Source organism: Antedon bifida, chromosome 7 (genome assembly GCF_963402885.1).
Source record: "Antedon bifida chromosome 7, ecAntBifi1.1, whole genome shotgun sequence".
Classification (NCBI taxonomy): Eukaryota; Metazoa; Echinodermata; class Crinoidea; order Comatulida; family Antedonidae; genus Antedon; species Antedon bifida.
In genome coordinates this window covers 25,654,194-25,668,300 of record NC_136232.1, presented here as the reverse complement: position 1 = coordinate 25,668,300, position 14,107 = coordinate 25,654,194, and the positions used below count along the sequence as shown (strand labels likewise).

The 14,107-nt window shown below is 32.3% G+C and overlaps 1 protein-coding gene across 1 annotated transcript in view; it reads left to right on the top strand.

The window, feature by feature from the left end:
- The window catches only part of LOC144847403 (dynein axonemal heavy chain 5-like), a 96,089-nt gene that overhangs the window by 44,908 nt on the left and 37,074 nt on the right, over positions 1-14,107 (top strand). The window contains exons 5-19 of the mRNA XM_078703740.1: positions 6,164-6,226; positions 6,555-6,654; positions 6,990-7,231; positions 7,585-7,765; positions 8,144-8,502; positions 8,940-9,121; positions 9,321-9,440; positions 9,827-10,028; positions 10,423-10,518; positions 10,875-11,141; positions 11,727-11,792; positions 12,147-12,376; positions 12,826-12,977; positions 13,218-13,422; positions 13,798-14,012. Coding sequence (XP_078559866.1) covers positions 6,164-6,226; positions 6,555-6,654; positions 6,990-7,231; positions 7,585-7,765; positions 8,144-8,502; positions 8,940-9,121; positions 9,321-9,440; positions 9,827-10,028; positions 10,423-10,518; positions 10,875-11,141; positions 11,727-11,792; positions 12,147-12,376; positions 12,826-12,977; positions 13,218-13,422; positions 13,798-14,012 — 2,680 coding nt within the window. The remainder of the gene's footprint in view (positions 1-6,163; positions 6,227-6,554; positions 6,655-6,989; positions 7,232-7,584; positions 7,766-8,143; positions 8,503-8,939; positions 9,122-9,320; positions 9,441-9,826; positions 10,029-10,422; positions 10,519-10,874; positions 11,142-11,726; positions 11,793-12,146; positions 12,377-12,825; positions 12,978-13,217; positions 13,423-13,797; positions 14,013-14,107) is intronic.

Below are 14,107 nucleotides of genomic sequence, written 5' to 3'. Positions count from 1 at the left end.
AAAATAAATGTCCCATTTTAACACAACACACAGTAATTAATACTAATATTAATACATTTATTATTACTTCACAGTAATTAACTCGCATTTTAAATTTGATGAAAACTAGTATTCAAACTAATACCGTGTGTGGTGCATGCAGCACACAGTACACAATAATCTGAACATTGGGATTTCCCCTCCTAGCTCTCGCTTCGTAGGCCACGCGTACGAAACGTAGTCTACGCGTCCAAATGTTGCAGTATTTATTATCTGTACTGTAGGTTTCGCATTACAATATTTAAAACTAAATTGTTTAGATTGAATCCTGTACGGAAGTTTTAACGTTTTTTTTTTATTGCATTATGTGAACTTGTTGGTTTCCTTCTTGTTACATGATCTTGATTTAATCATGTTATTTGTAGATTTTAACAATTTAGAAAAAAAGCAAAATACAAATTTTCAAAATTCTGTTGCTAAATTATATTTATTTGTACATTTGAAGCATACAGTAACATTGCTGTTTTTTACATCACAGCATGCAACTGTAATAGTTTTTTTAGTTGAATAACATTAACGCAGACATACAACAATCAAGAAGAATTTAATAATATAATAATCTACAGTATGATGATTTAATTATAAATTTATATGGTATTTATATATAGTCTTATTTCACTAGACTAGGGATATGTTCCAACATTACAAATGCTTCAAAATACACCAAATTCATTACTAATATTATAAAAACATCAAACTTTTGCTCTGTCTAATAGTTGTGCCCAAATATGGTAGTGATATACCCAAATATGGCAATGATATGACATCATCCTGTCCAATGGGCACATTTTTTTGTCACTTAAAGTTTGATAGTGTAGACAGAATTTTTGTGTTTGAATTCAATGAAAACTTATTTTACTCTATCTATTTTTCAAGTGAAATGTTACCTATATTTGTAGTCTATTATTTGATACAAAATATCACAATAAAATTAGCCCCCTTTTCCGAGCAACTGTCTTATTTTAATTTAGAAAACCAATAATGTGTGCTCAAAGATATAAGCAAATTTTGGTGTAAATTATTCTTTTGTATTATTGGGACTCAAGTACAAACTAATTTGGTGTTTCGTAATATTTATGCTCACCACCCACTCTTTTTTCTTGCATTTTGTAACCTCTTGTTTTCCATCACAGTGTCAGAGCTAACATAGTCAGTCTGTTCTGGTGTCTCTCTGTTCTCATTTCTTGCATTTTGTAACCTCTTCTTTTCAATCACAGTATCAGAACTAACATACAACTGTTGAGCTTGTTCTGCTGTTCTGTCATCAACTGAACAGTACACCTCATTTTCTGCATTAATTTGCTGAACATCAGAAGTGTCACCAACACTAATTGTGTCAATGTTTCTTTGAAAGTGCACAACAGGTACAGGTGTGTTGTGATGTTTCCTCTTTTGGTGTTCATAATAACTCACGACACAAACAAGTAAAACTATCAATATAATAATATTTGTTACCAGTATTATGGTTGTTGTATTAGGTCTCCGAGACTGTGTAGACATGTCATCATTGGAGGTTTTGTCTTGATTGTTCCCTTGATATGTTGTCAGTCTGTGTGTTGGCAAGATAACATCTTTGATTATGAATGCTAACTCATTAGATCTGTTCTGAACGTCAGTACTCACCAGACACGTAACAGTGTAGTTACCAGCTGGTAAATTACTAAAGCATCTTTCATCAGTTTCGTTGTAATACTGATACTGAGATTCCTCTCCTGTCAAACTCCAATCATAAATTGTTGTGTCACCAGATCCACCTTCTGTATAGCACTTGAAGCAATTCTGGTTCACATCGACTTCAGGTGTTTCATACAACCTTATGATCTCTACCTTTAATTGAGGGTGAACCGGTAATATCAATGTGTAGCAACTGACATCTGCCCTATACTTGGTATACTTAGTTGAAATACAATATAAAAATATTCCTTCTCCAGAATGAAATCCTTTGAAAGTCAGATAAACTGTAGTGTTGTCAGTATCTAGATGAAGAGGCTGTGTGATGTGGTGTTTTCCTTGGATCCAACCAATTGTGATGTCATATTGGATGTTATATTTTCTGTTAATGTTACATGAAATGTTTACTTCATCTCCTTCACTGATGTCGTTTATATCTTCACAATGAAGTGTTACAGTGTATGGCTGAGATATGGTTAATGTTACATTCAATAATGAACGCAAATATTGTAAACTGTATACATCTTGACATGTGTATATTCCAGTTTGACCAAAAGAAATGAAAAGTTGGCATTTAACTTGAAAATCTTTTTCAATCAACTGAACTATGTCCTGTTTACTTGTACTTGTAATTGTCACTTGTGTCTTGAAGTTTGAACTATAATAAAACATCCTTTGAAATTGTACCAACTCTCTTGAAGCTCCATGTCTGATTATCAACAAGCAGGTCACCATTACAAAGATGATATTAAGGAATTTCAAATTCATCTTTAAAACCTCTCTCTATCGATACAGTTTAAAAATAATCCATCCCTAAAGTCCAGACATCTTCAGAGAATGAGTGTGTTTGTAATAGTTTACAATACCAACAAGGAAGAATATACTTCAAGGTTTTTTTAATAGTTTGTAACAGGAAGTCTTTAAAGGAAAGTTTATGCCAAGAAGATAGAATATGATTTTTGCTACTTACAGTATATTCAAACTAAAAAATGTAAAATGTGGGCATTTTGTGAAATGAAAGAAAAAAAAAACAGCTTACACTGGTAGAGTACCTACAGTAATGATACTAGATGTGTAATTCCACCACCAACACAAAATAACCCAAGTCTTTTAGCTACCACCTACTTTAATTTGATTATCAATATGCCTGCTGAGTGTTTTAATAATTTAAGGAAGTACATTATAGAGATATTATAGGTTTCACATTACAATATTTAAAACTAAATTGTTAAGATTGAATGCTGTACGAAAGTTTTAACGTTTTTTTTTCCATAGTTGAAGGCTACTGCTCCACTGGCTATATAGCTGTTGCATTTTTTTTCTCTTTTTTTTTCATACATTTTTTATTGCATTATGTGAACTTGTTGCTTTCCTTCTTGTTACATGATATTGATTTAATCATGTTGTTAGTAGATTTAAACAATTGAAGAAAAAAGCAAAATACAAGTTTTGGATATTCTGTTTCTAAATTTTATTTATTTGTACAGATAATTTGCAGGCTTTTTATACATTTGAAGCATAAAGTAGCTTTGCTGTTTTTTACATCACAGCATGTAATATAACATCTATGCATGTTCATCATGTTCTGCCATGTTATTAATTGTTAAACCTCTCTATTGATGTGGTTTGGTTAAATCTAACAATCAAAATTCTCCAATGCGGCCTGAAACTGCATTTATAAACTAATTTTATTTACATTTTATACAGGAAGTCTAGGTTTGTAATATTACAACAAGGAAGAATATTTAGTATGCTTAATTACTGAAACTAAGTTTGTAAAAATAACAATGATAATTATTTTCTGTAAAGATTAACAACACAAAAACATCTTATGTATTTGTTATTTATTATATTTTATATATTTTTGGTATTTAAAATTGTTTTAACTTGTTGTATATAATGACACTACACTCTTAAGAGTGCTATAGTACTAAACTAAAAATAACCCCCCTCTCCAAGCAACTTGCATACTTTAATTTCGAGAAAAATAAAGTTTTACAGGTACAGTATAGTATACAGTATGTCATAACTGTTATTAGTTCATTAGAGAAGTCAAAACCATTTTTCCTTTTATTAATATATAAAATCTAAATTTATTAAAATTTAATTATTTAAATTTAATTCTGTACAAATGTCTAATCCTCTAATCCTCCGGGTGTTGGTTTCCGTTGTGTTAGATGATATTGATTTGATCATGTTGTAGATTCAATTCGCAAACAAACTAATCTGGCATTTCCTAATATATTCTCACCACCCACTCTTTTTTCTTGCATTTTGTAACCTCTTGTTTTCCATCACAGTGTCTGAGCTAACATAGTCAGACTGTTCTGCTGTCTCTCTGTTCTCATTTCCTGCATTTTGTAACCTCTTGTTTTCAATCACAGTGTCAGAGCTAACATACAACTGTTCAGCTTGTTCTACTGTTCTGTCATCAACTGAACAGTAAACCTTGTCTCCTGCATTAATTTGCAAAACATCAGATGTGTCTCCCGCACTAATTGTGTCAATGTTTCTTTGAAAGTGCACAACAGGTACAGGTGTGTTGTGATGATTCCTTTTTTGTTGTTCATAAAAACACACAACAGACACAAGTACAGCTATCCATATGATGTTACTTGTTACCATTAGTATTATTATTTTAGGCTTCTTGGTATTAGTATCTTGAATTGTAAACCCTATCTCATTAGATCTGTTCTGAACATCAGTACTCACCAGACACTTTACAGTGTAGTCACCAGCTGGTAAATTACTAAAGCATCTTTCATCAGTTTCATTGTAATGCTGGTATTCCTCACCATTCAAACTCCAATTAATAGTTTTATCACCAGATCCACCTTCTGCATAACATTTGAAGCAATTCTGGTTCACATCAACTTCAGGTGTTTCATATAACCTCTTAACCTCTACAATTAATTGAGGGTAAACTGGCAATATCAATGTGTAGCAATAAATACGATAGTTGCTATAACTCTTTGAAGTACAGTAAAAAAATATGCCTTCTCCAGAATGAAAACCTTTTAAAGTTTGATTAATTACGACGACAGTATCTAGATGATGAAACTGTGTAATGTTGTGTTGTCCTTGGATCCAACCAATTGTTATACTATATTGGATGTTTTTCCTGATGTCACATGACATGTTTACTTCTTCTCCTTCAATGATGTCTTTTATATTGTCACAATTAAGTTTTACATTGAATGGTTGACTTTTGCTTAAAACACCTACACGTGATGAAGCTTGCAAATATTGCAAATTATAATCATTGTGACATGTGTATATTCCTTGTTTGTCACCAAAAGAAATGAAAAGTGGGCATCTGAAATCTTTTCCCAACTCACTAACTGTGTAATGCTGACTTGATGGTTTAATTATCACAGATTTTTTACGAGTTGATGAGTGATAAAACTTCCTGTTAAATTGTACCAACTCTTTTGATGCTCCATGTCTGAGTAACAACAACCAAGTCACAATTACAAAGATGATATTAACAAGTTTCATCTTTACAATCTCTCTGTCTTGATGCAGTTCATAAGTACCAAAAGTCTCAGACTGGTTGTGTTCTTAATAGTGGTTTATAATATACCAACAAGGAAGATATTTAAAGCAGTTTTTTTTTTTAAGTTTTTATACAGGAAATCGTAGAGAAAAGTTTATGTCAAGATATAATTTTGTATTTTTTTTTTCAGCTAATATTGAAACCATAAAATGTTTGCATTTTGTACAGTGTTTTTCACTGTAAAGATAAACAAAATTAGCATACTTTAAATTGTTGTTTTTTATTTTTATTTATTTATATTGTATTAAAAATGTTTATAATGTGTTATAATATAAGTATGATAAACAGTCTTTTCCTCTAAATGAGAATTGATTTTACTCAAAACCTATCCAGTGAAATGTTACTGTACGTACACATGTATTAATACAGTACTAAAAATGTGTAATCACAGCGCAAACTTAACAACTCACATTGTTTGCCTACTTTAATTTGATTCTCAATACTCACAACCACAAGATATTGTTTGTGTTATATTATTAGAACATTAAGTAGATTAAGGAAGTACATTATATTACTGTAGTGTATACATTACATTAAATTGCTTAGATTGAAGTTTAACAATGTTTTTATTGCACCATTGTAAGCTTGTTGGTTTCCTTCCCTGTTATGACATAATCTTGATTTTAAAATAATCAATTTGTCAGTTAAAGTTAGTCTCCATAGACTTTTCCATTAATTTAATTCACTAAGTTAAATATAAAATGGAGACATTTTTAAGCTTTAAGCTTTAATTAGATTTTTACTAAATTTTTTATACCTAACACAAATAAAAGAATTCTTTACAAAACTAGGCAATCTATTTTGTTTCTAGAAATGATTTATACTGGTAAACAATAACAATTGACCAAAATTTGTTGAGACTTTTATTTTTAATATTATTTTTATTTTTCTATTAAGCTTGCCGAGGCTACAAGACTAGAAGTGAGCCAGGTTGAAGATTTCTTACTGGGAGATGAGAAAGTAAGTGAAATGATTTTGTAGATATATACATATAAACTTTACACAAGAACGTCTGGGTACACCCTTAAGCACTATCAAAATAGTTTGACAAAAAATGTGTGACTGATGTGCACAAATATGGTAGTGATATGCCCAGATATGGTAGTGGTATGATATCATCATGTCTATATATGGGCACATCATATAAAGTTTGATAGTGTAGACAGAGCTTAACACCCTGTTGTGGTCAAAGTTGTTTCTTCAGACTTTTTTTCCTTAGAAAAGAATTATCAAAGCAGTGTTTCTCATTTTACTTATTATGTAATATTTATTTATTTTTTTATTTTAGTTTGACTTGATCGCTGATTTCTTTGCTGTTGATGGTTCACGTAAACTTATGTTTTTCCACCAAGAGGCTGGCGGTAGGGAGACGCTGTACTCTCGTTCAGGTAAGAAGTAGTTTAATATTTAATCACGGTTAAGAGTGAAAACACTGCAGTGATTCTGTTAAAGTTGATCAAGCTACAGTATCACGCTTTCATTAAAAGCATAATAAATATGGTCTAACTGTCTACTGTATACCAAACATCCTAATAGACTAATAACAGATGTTAAAAGTTGTATTGGGTGTCAAAAATGCAAATAAAGCAACTAAATGTGCTACTGTAGTTAACTAAACACAAACATGATTTTTATTCATGGATTTGTCTACACATGCAAAATTAAAGCAATTGGTATCTACTTTAGTGCATATAGTATTTATTAATTTCAACTTTATTTACAGGAGATACAGCGAGTGTAGGAACCATCCCACATCAGAAGCGTGTGTTCATCACTACAGGTACCGCGGAAGGAGTCAATGGGCTCTGTTACTTCTTCTTACGTCCCACCAGTAAGGCCATCACTGTGGCTAACATTGCACAAGAGGTCACGTTTACGTTTGTTGATTGTAATGGTGGGAAGCTTCTGGATGGATTCAGTACGCTGTTCTCTAAAGTTCTTGTTCCTTGCCTGAAGAGTCAAGAGGTAACATTTGCCATCATCTTGATTCTAATCAAATTTTCTTTACAATAATCTAAAGTTAATCCTCAGCTTGGCGGCCATTAACTATATAATACTAGATTTACAGTAGAAACCCTCCTTTGGGTTGCCAAAATTTAAGGGACATGTTTAAGTGTGAGGGGGACACTTTCCCGTGAAATGAACAAGTGGAAAAATATGTTTCAATACTGCAGCAGCCAACCCCTGTTTAGGGGACACCCTTATTATAGAGGCATTCCTATTTAAAAAGACAATTTGTTGGATCTCAATAGTGTCCCTTGATTAGAGTTTCTACTATATTAAATACTGAAATGATTTCATATCCTTTTGTTGTTTAGAGTTGGGGCGAATTGACCAACAACAACCAGATGTCGGAATTCCTTGAGCAGTTAGAGCGATTTGTTGGCATGCTGTCTGGTGCCAAGGCTAACATGGATGGCCATATCCAGCTGGCTGAACATGAGTATCTGGAGTCAATGTTAGATACCTTGAAGACACCTGCTGACTTCCAAGTAGCTGGTAAGTGATCATGATAATAAAGATGATTATGATGATTTAATGATGACAAAGATGAGGATGAATTTGAAGTTGGTGCTTATGATGACAACAACTATGATGAGAGAAATTAAGACAATGGCATGGCTATTTGCAAGAATAAAATTTATTATTTAGCTAGACGAGAGAGCGCTGACATCATGACCATTAGGAGAGAAGCGTGTATTGTATAAAAAGTGTATCATCAAGTCCACAGTGCCATGAGCAATGTGTGTTGGAATGGTGCTATACCAATCAACATATCATTATCATCATAACGATGATAATGATCGAATCGAATTTAAATTAGTTTATGATGACTTTCCGAAAATGTTAATGTTTGGGTTTTTTTCAATTTTTCAGCATCAGTTCCCGACACAGTAGATAAACTTGAAGCCCTGATCCAACTATGGGCAAGGCAGATAGAGCAAGTCCTAACTGAGAGTGAACAGATGCGAAAAGAGGCCGATGATATCGGGCCGACTGCTGAACTAGACCACTGGAAACAAAGAATGGCCAAGTTTAACAGTCTGCTTGAGCAGATAAAGAGCCCTCGTTGTAAGTCAGTTGTCGGGGTACTTCATGTGGCTAAGTCTAAAGCGTTGAAGCAATGGAAAGAACTTGACAGTAGGATTACTGATGCAGCGAACGAGGCCAAGGATAACGTCAAATATCTTTACACTTTGGATAAATTCTTTGGGCCTCTAGTGAAGTGTGATCCAGTAAGTTGTGGAATTTTTACTTTTCAAAATTTTTATTTGGCTTTTCATGATTAGGTAAATATGTAGCAAAAATTCTGTATATTAAGATTGAGGAAAAGTGGAAAAATAAAAATGTTAATTTTCCTATTAAATATACACTTATCTATAACATTTGTTTACTTATATTCAGGGAATCTTGATACTTGATCTACAAGTACAAGATGCTATTGTTCTTGTAGATCAAGTATCTTGGTCTCTTGAAAATAGAAAAAAAAATCTCCACTTCCAAAGACTTGTAATAAGACTTTGTTAATTAATGTAGAGCATCTTGTGTATATTTTTGTCTTGTGAACAGGATTGCCAACTTTAAGAAAGATAGTGAATGAATTCGCTTATGGTTATCCTAGGCAATTTGCCTAAATATATAAACAACACATTTATTTTGCCTTATTTTGTAGAAAACCATGGTGGAACACATTCCAAGCCTGATGAATGCCATTCGTATGATCCACAGCATCTCCAGATATTACAACACATCAGAGAGGATGACCTCTCTTTTTGTAAAGGTCACCAACCAGATGATCAACACCTGCAAAGGGTACATCAATCAAGGAGTCTCAAAAATTTGGGAACACGAAAGGTGAGTTATCTAACTAAATCAATCAATTTGAAGCATGAAGTTTATTTAATCATAAATCCTTGGGGGTTAACATGCTTACTTACCTATACCACGATTCTGAGTTCAGGTCATTGGCCAAAACTACACAATTTTGTACGACCGGACAGATAACACTACACTATAATCACATTCTAATTATCATTCTATACTTTAATTACAGACCAGAGCTTCTGAAAAGACTAAATGCGTGCATTTATTTGAATGAAATGTACCAGCAGTGTTTTCATAAAACCAAGGAGAGGTTGAAAGAGACACCAGAAGAACGACAATTTGAATTCAGGTGAGATTTTAAAGAAAATGAATGCACGCTTATGGCTGTTGTGAAATCAATTTTTATAATGCATATTGTTAAATATATATTTGTTATAATGAATATTATACAAATTATGAATGTTTATGAGTTGGATGGTGAGAACATTTCATGAGTTGAAAAATTGACTGCTCTATTTTTGTTCAATTTATCATCGTAAATCATGACGAATACTAAGCCATTGTAAAAGGCAGTGCTCCAACTTTAGAAACTCTCATAATTAGTGGGGTATTTTTTGTAAGGTACTTTTTATATGTACAACAGTGGCAGTAAATTCAATCAATATCACATATGTTTTTGTCTTTTGTCATATGTTTAAAGTTCAAAGGTTAAGGTTCAAATTATCTTGTTTTTAGTGAAAACTACATCTTTGGGAAATTTGACACATTCTGTAAAAGACTGCAAAGAATTGCCGACATGGTGAACACGATAGAGAACTTGAGCGGCCTTGCTGATGTACGCATCGAAGGCATTGAATCAATTTTCATCCGATTCCAAGGAATTGTCGCAACGTACAAAAAGAAAGGTTATGATATTCTGGATCACAGAAAGGGAGAAGTAAGTCAAGAAAATAAATTATTTTACCAAGGATTTATAATCTAAGAAACAGAAAATATTTTATTTTATTCATTCAAATCAACAAATACAATATACAGTACAAAGCTTTCAAAGAAAACAAAACATACACACTATACATTAATGTTCATAAATTAGAAGGAAATAAAACTATTAGGAGATTATTGGTGTTTTTTTGTATGTATTGTTTTTTTTTTTTCATTTCATACTTTATTTAAATACAATAATAAAATATATTACGTAATAAAGTTCAAATAACATTTTAAAAGAAAAGAAAAGGAGGAAAGAAGTAAATAAAAAAAGTAAATTGTTGATATTGAGGTGGTATACTGTATTTGTGGATTGCTAAAACTAATGAAATTCATTTTATATTCAGTTTGATGCTGACTACTTGGAGTTCAAAGTTCAAATAGACAGTGTGTATACACATCTTCAGAACTTTTTAGATTCTTGGTTTGAAAGAAGTTTGACTGTAAGTGTATTTTGAATATTTTGTACATTGTTTAGTTTTTAGAAATATTTTCCATGAATATTGAGATACTTTGCTTGCAACAATTTCTGTTACTGTTCTTGTAGCCGTCTTCTTCTAAAGACACATGGCCGTCATGGACGGATACTTAGTATCAGTTGACTTCATTGCTGGTTTACTCGAGATCTACGTTTATACCATACACTTTTATTTTAGTTTTTTTATTTTATTTTAATTATTGATTTATATAACATTGAACCAAAAAATTGTCTTTAATTTTTATGAATGAGTATTGTTGACTAATTACCAACCATTTAAATAATTAATATATCTATTGTTTTAAACATTATTTTCTTTAGACTGAGAAGGCTCTTGATTTATTGGGCAAATTTGAACGCATCAATGCTTCGGATAATCTCAACTTGAACGAAAAGTACATGCGAGTTCTATCCAGCTATGGCCGTGACCTAGAAACAGTGCGTAAGCTGTACCAGAAAGGCAAAGATGATCCGACCATTCCTCGAAACGTTCCCCCAGTCGCTGGTAAGATCACATGGGCCAGGCAGTTGTATCGAAGAGTGGACATACCAATGAAGGCATTCAAGAGAAAAACTGATATTCTTAGGGTATGTTGGTGGTCGTGTTGTTTTTCCCGAAATTGACCTCTTATTAGGGGGTTTACTGCAATTTCAGTTTCTTTTAATTAAAAAGTCCCATATCAAAACAAAAACAAAAAGCCCTAACAAATGTGTATTATATCTCAATAGAAATAATCTATGTAAATATTTATTATTATACTGTAAATCTTAAGCCCTGTCTACACTATCAAACTAGTTTGAGAAAAAAGAAGTGTGATGTGCCCAAATATGGCAGGGATAGGACATCATGGGCACATCGAACTAGTTTGAGAAAAAAGAAGTGTGATGTGCCCAAATATGGCAGGGATAGGATACCATATATGGGCACATCACATTTTTTGTCACATAAAGTGTGATTGTGTAGACAGGGCTTAAGATTTACAGTATAATAATAAATATTTACATAGTCTTTAGCTTTAGAGTCTAAGAACATAAATTTACAATACTATCAATCTAATATACTAATATACCATATAAATCATATGATTCAATATTCAATTTATGTCTATTGACTTACATTTAATCATAATCTAACAATAAAATATGTGTTTTTACTCTTTTTTTCACTTGCAGACTGCTGAAGCCAAGAAGATTATCCGTAATTTCAACAAGATGGCAGCAGTGTTACTAGAATATGAGGTTGGTTCATTTTTATTTGAAAAAAAATAAAACACAAATGATTATAATAATTTGTACTAAAAAATATCAAGGAAAATCCAAACCTCTGTCTTCACTATCAAACTTTATGTGACAAAATAATGTGATGTGCCCATATATGGACATGATGATGTCTACTACCATATTTGGGCATATCACTACCATTTTTAGGAACATTAAACTTTTTTGTCGAAATAGTTTGATAGTGTAGACAGAGCTTAAGGAAGCTAGCCTCATGTATAATTTAAATAACTGTAGATTTGCAAGAAATTGATATAACGTACAACTTTAAAATATTGATTATGTTTTAAACCTTTAATTTTTTTTTTGTATCAGTTACTGTTTCATCGTGGTTGGTTCCGTGCGGTTGACGCGATAAAGTCTGGACTTAATTCATCCCTGCTTGTAAGTCATCCAGAAACGAAGCAATTGTTTGTGAACTTTGACCCCCAAGTGTTGGAGTTAATCGCTGAGACTAAGTACTTGTGTAAGATGAACTTAGAAGTTCCAGAAGCAGCCCACACATTGGTCTTAAGAGAACAACAAATCAAGGCACATTATTACATGTAAGTGTTGACTTATGGGTCAGTTTGACTAACGGTAGTGGTGACTACAATCCTGGATTCCTTGACCGACTGTTTGACCCCAACAATTAATTTAAAAATGAAAAATGAAGGTTAATTAAATTACACTTTGAATATGTTATTTTGTAGTTTTAATAAAGTTAATCACTTCCGTAGAAAAAAAACGAAAAAAAATAATGTTTTCACTCACAAAATAAAGGGTCAAATTCAACCAAAAATCCATTGGCTGGCAGCCAATTTGACTATTTTTTGCTTTAAATTACAGTTCTTTCATGTAAATAAATTTTTTTTCGATCCAATTTTTGGTCAAAGTGAATAACTATTATGTGATATTGAAATGGCATATTCAAGAACTATTTTTTTAGGAGGACAATACATCTTTAATATTTGGATGTTTTTTATGCATTTTGGTATTTTTTTCTTTTCTGTAGGTTGGTTGATATAATCAAAGAATATGAAGACATCGTATCTCAGATACCATCTGTACTTCAGCCTCTCATGGTTCCTTATTGTAAGCGTGTTGAAGAAGCGCTTGAACCAGGACTGACCAGACTTAACTGGACATCACTCAGTATTGACCAATGTAAGTTTCAACTCCTAAACTTTGAAAAATAATATGCAAAAGACAGGACATTAGTCTAATATGACAATTGCAAGTATTATGAATATAGTGTGATACAAACTGTATAATGCCAATAAATGACTGATTAAAAATTGTGAGCATATAAGTAAAAATATCTTGATAAAAAAATAGCAAAAATAACAACAGCATTTGTAAATGTTGATAAGTTGTTTATCTTGTACGTTTTGCATAAAATTACAGACAGCATGAATATTCATGAAGAGTTGACATTCTTGAAACGTCTGGTAAAAGAGCTGAGTGACCTGTTAGAATGCCGTATTGACACCGGACTGAAAGAGATGGCTTCCACTGCCCTTTGTTACCTGCCAGATGAAGCCATTACCATCCAGGAGTTTCTTGTTAAAACTGAACAGACGTGTAATGAATCATGTAAATCACTAATAAGGTTAGCTTTATAAAATTGTTTATATCATTTTTGTTTCATTGTATAATTTTATTATCATTTTTGTTTCATTGTATAATTTTATTTCATCTCTAATCTCTAATACTGGCTAGTGTGCACTTTAAATAACACAGTGCATCTTTTGGAAAAGTAGGGGTTACCCGGGTTTACTGCTCTGTCTCAGCCTTTGTCATCGTGGATATACGAAAGAGCACCGTTTCATGACAGCTGTATACTTTTCCCAATTCAGATTAGTTAGACTTCGAGATACAGGTTATTCCCACACATTTTCATTTGCTATTTTTTTTAAATTAATTAAAATAATTGATCGCATTACATTTTATGATCAAAATCTTGTAATCTTTTTTTTTCTTGTAGACAAAGCGGTGCTGTGGAACGTGCAGTGCAGGAACTTGTGGAAACATTAAAAAGCAACTTGCCCGAAAACGGACGTACAAACCTCCACGATAACTATGCGTGCGTGCATCCAGACTCGCGCAACAAAAAGCAGCGATGCTTGGAATGTCTTCCATGCAGCTATCACACAATGATGGCAAGCTTTGCGCAAAGAAACACAGACGCCCTTATCAAATGTTAGTACTTTATTTTGTAATCACCTTCTGTGGTATTGATGGTATTATTATCGATGGTACACCAATAATCCTAGTATGAGTGGAGATGTGGCTTG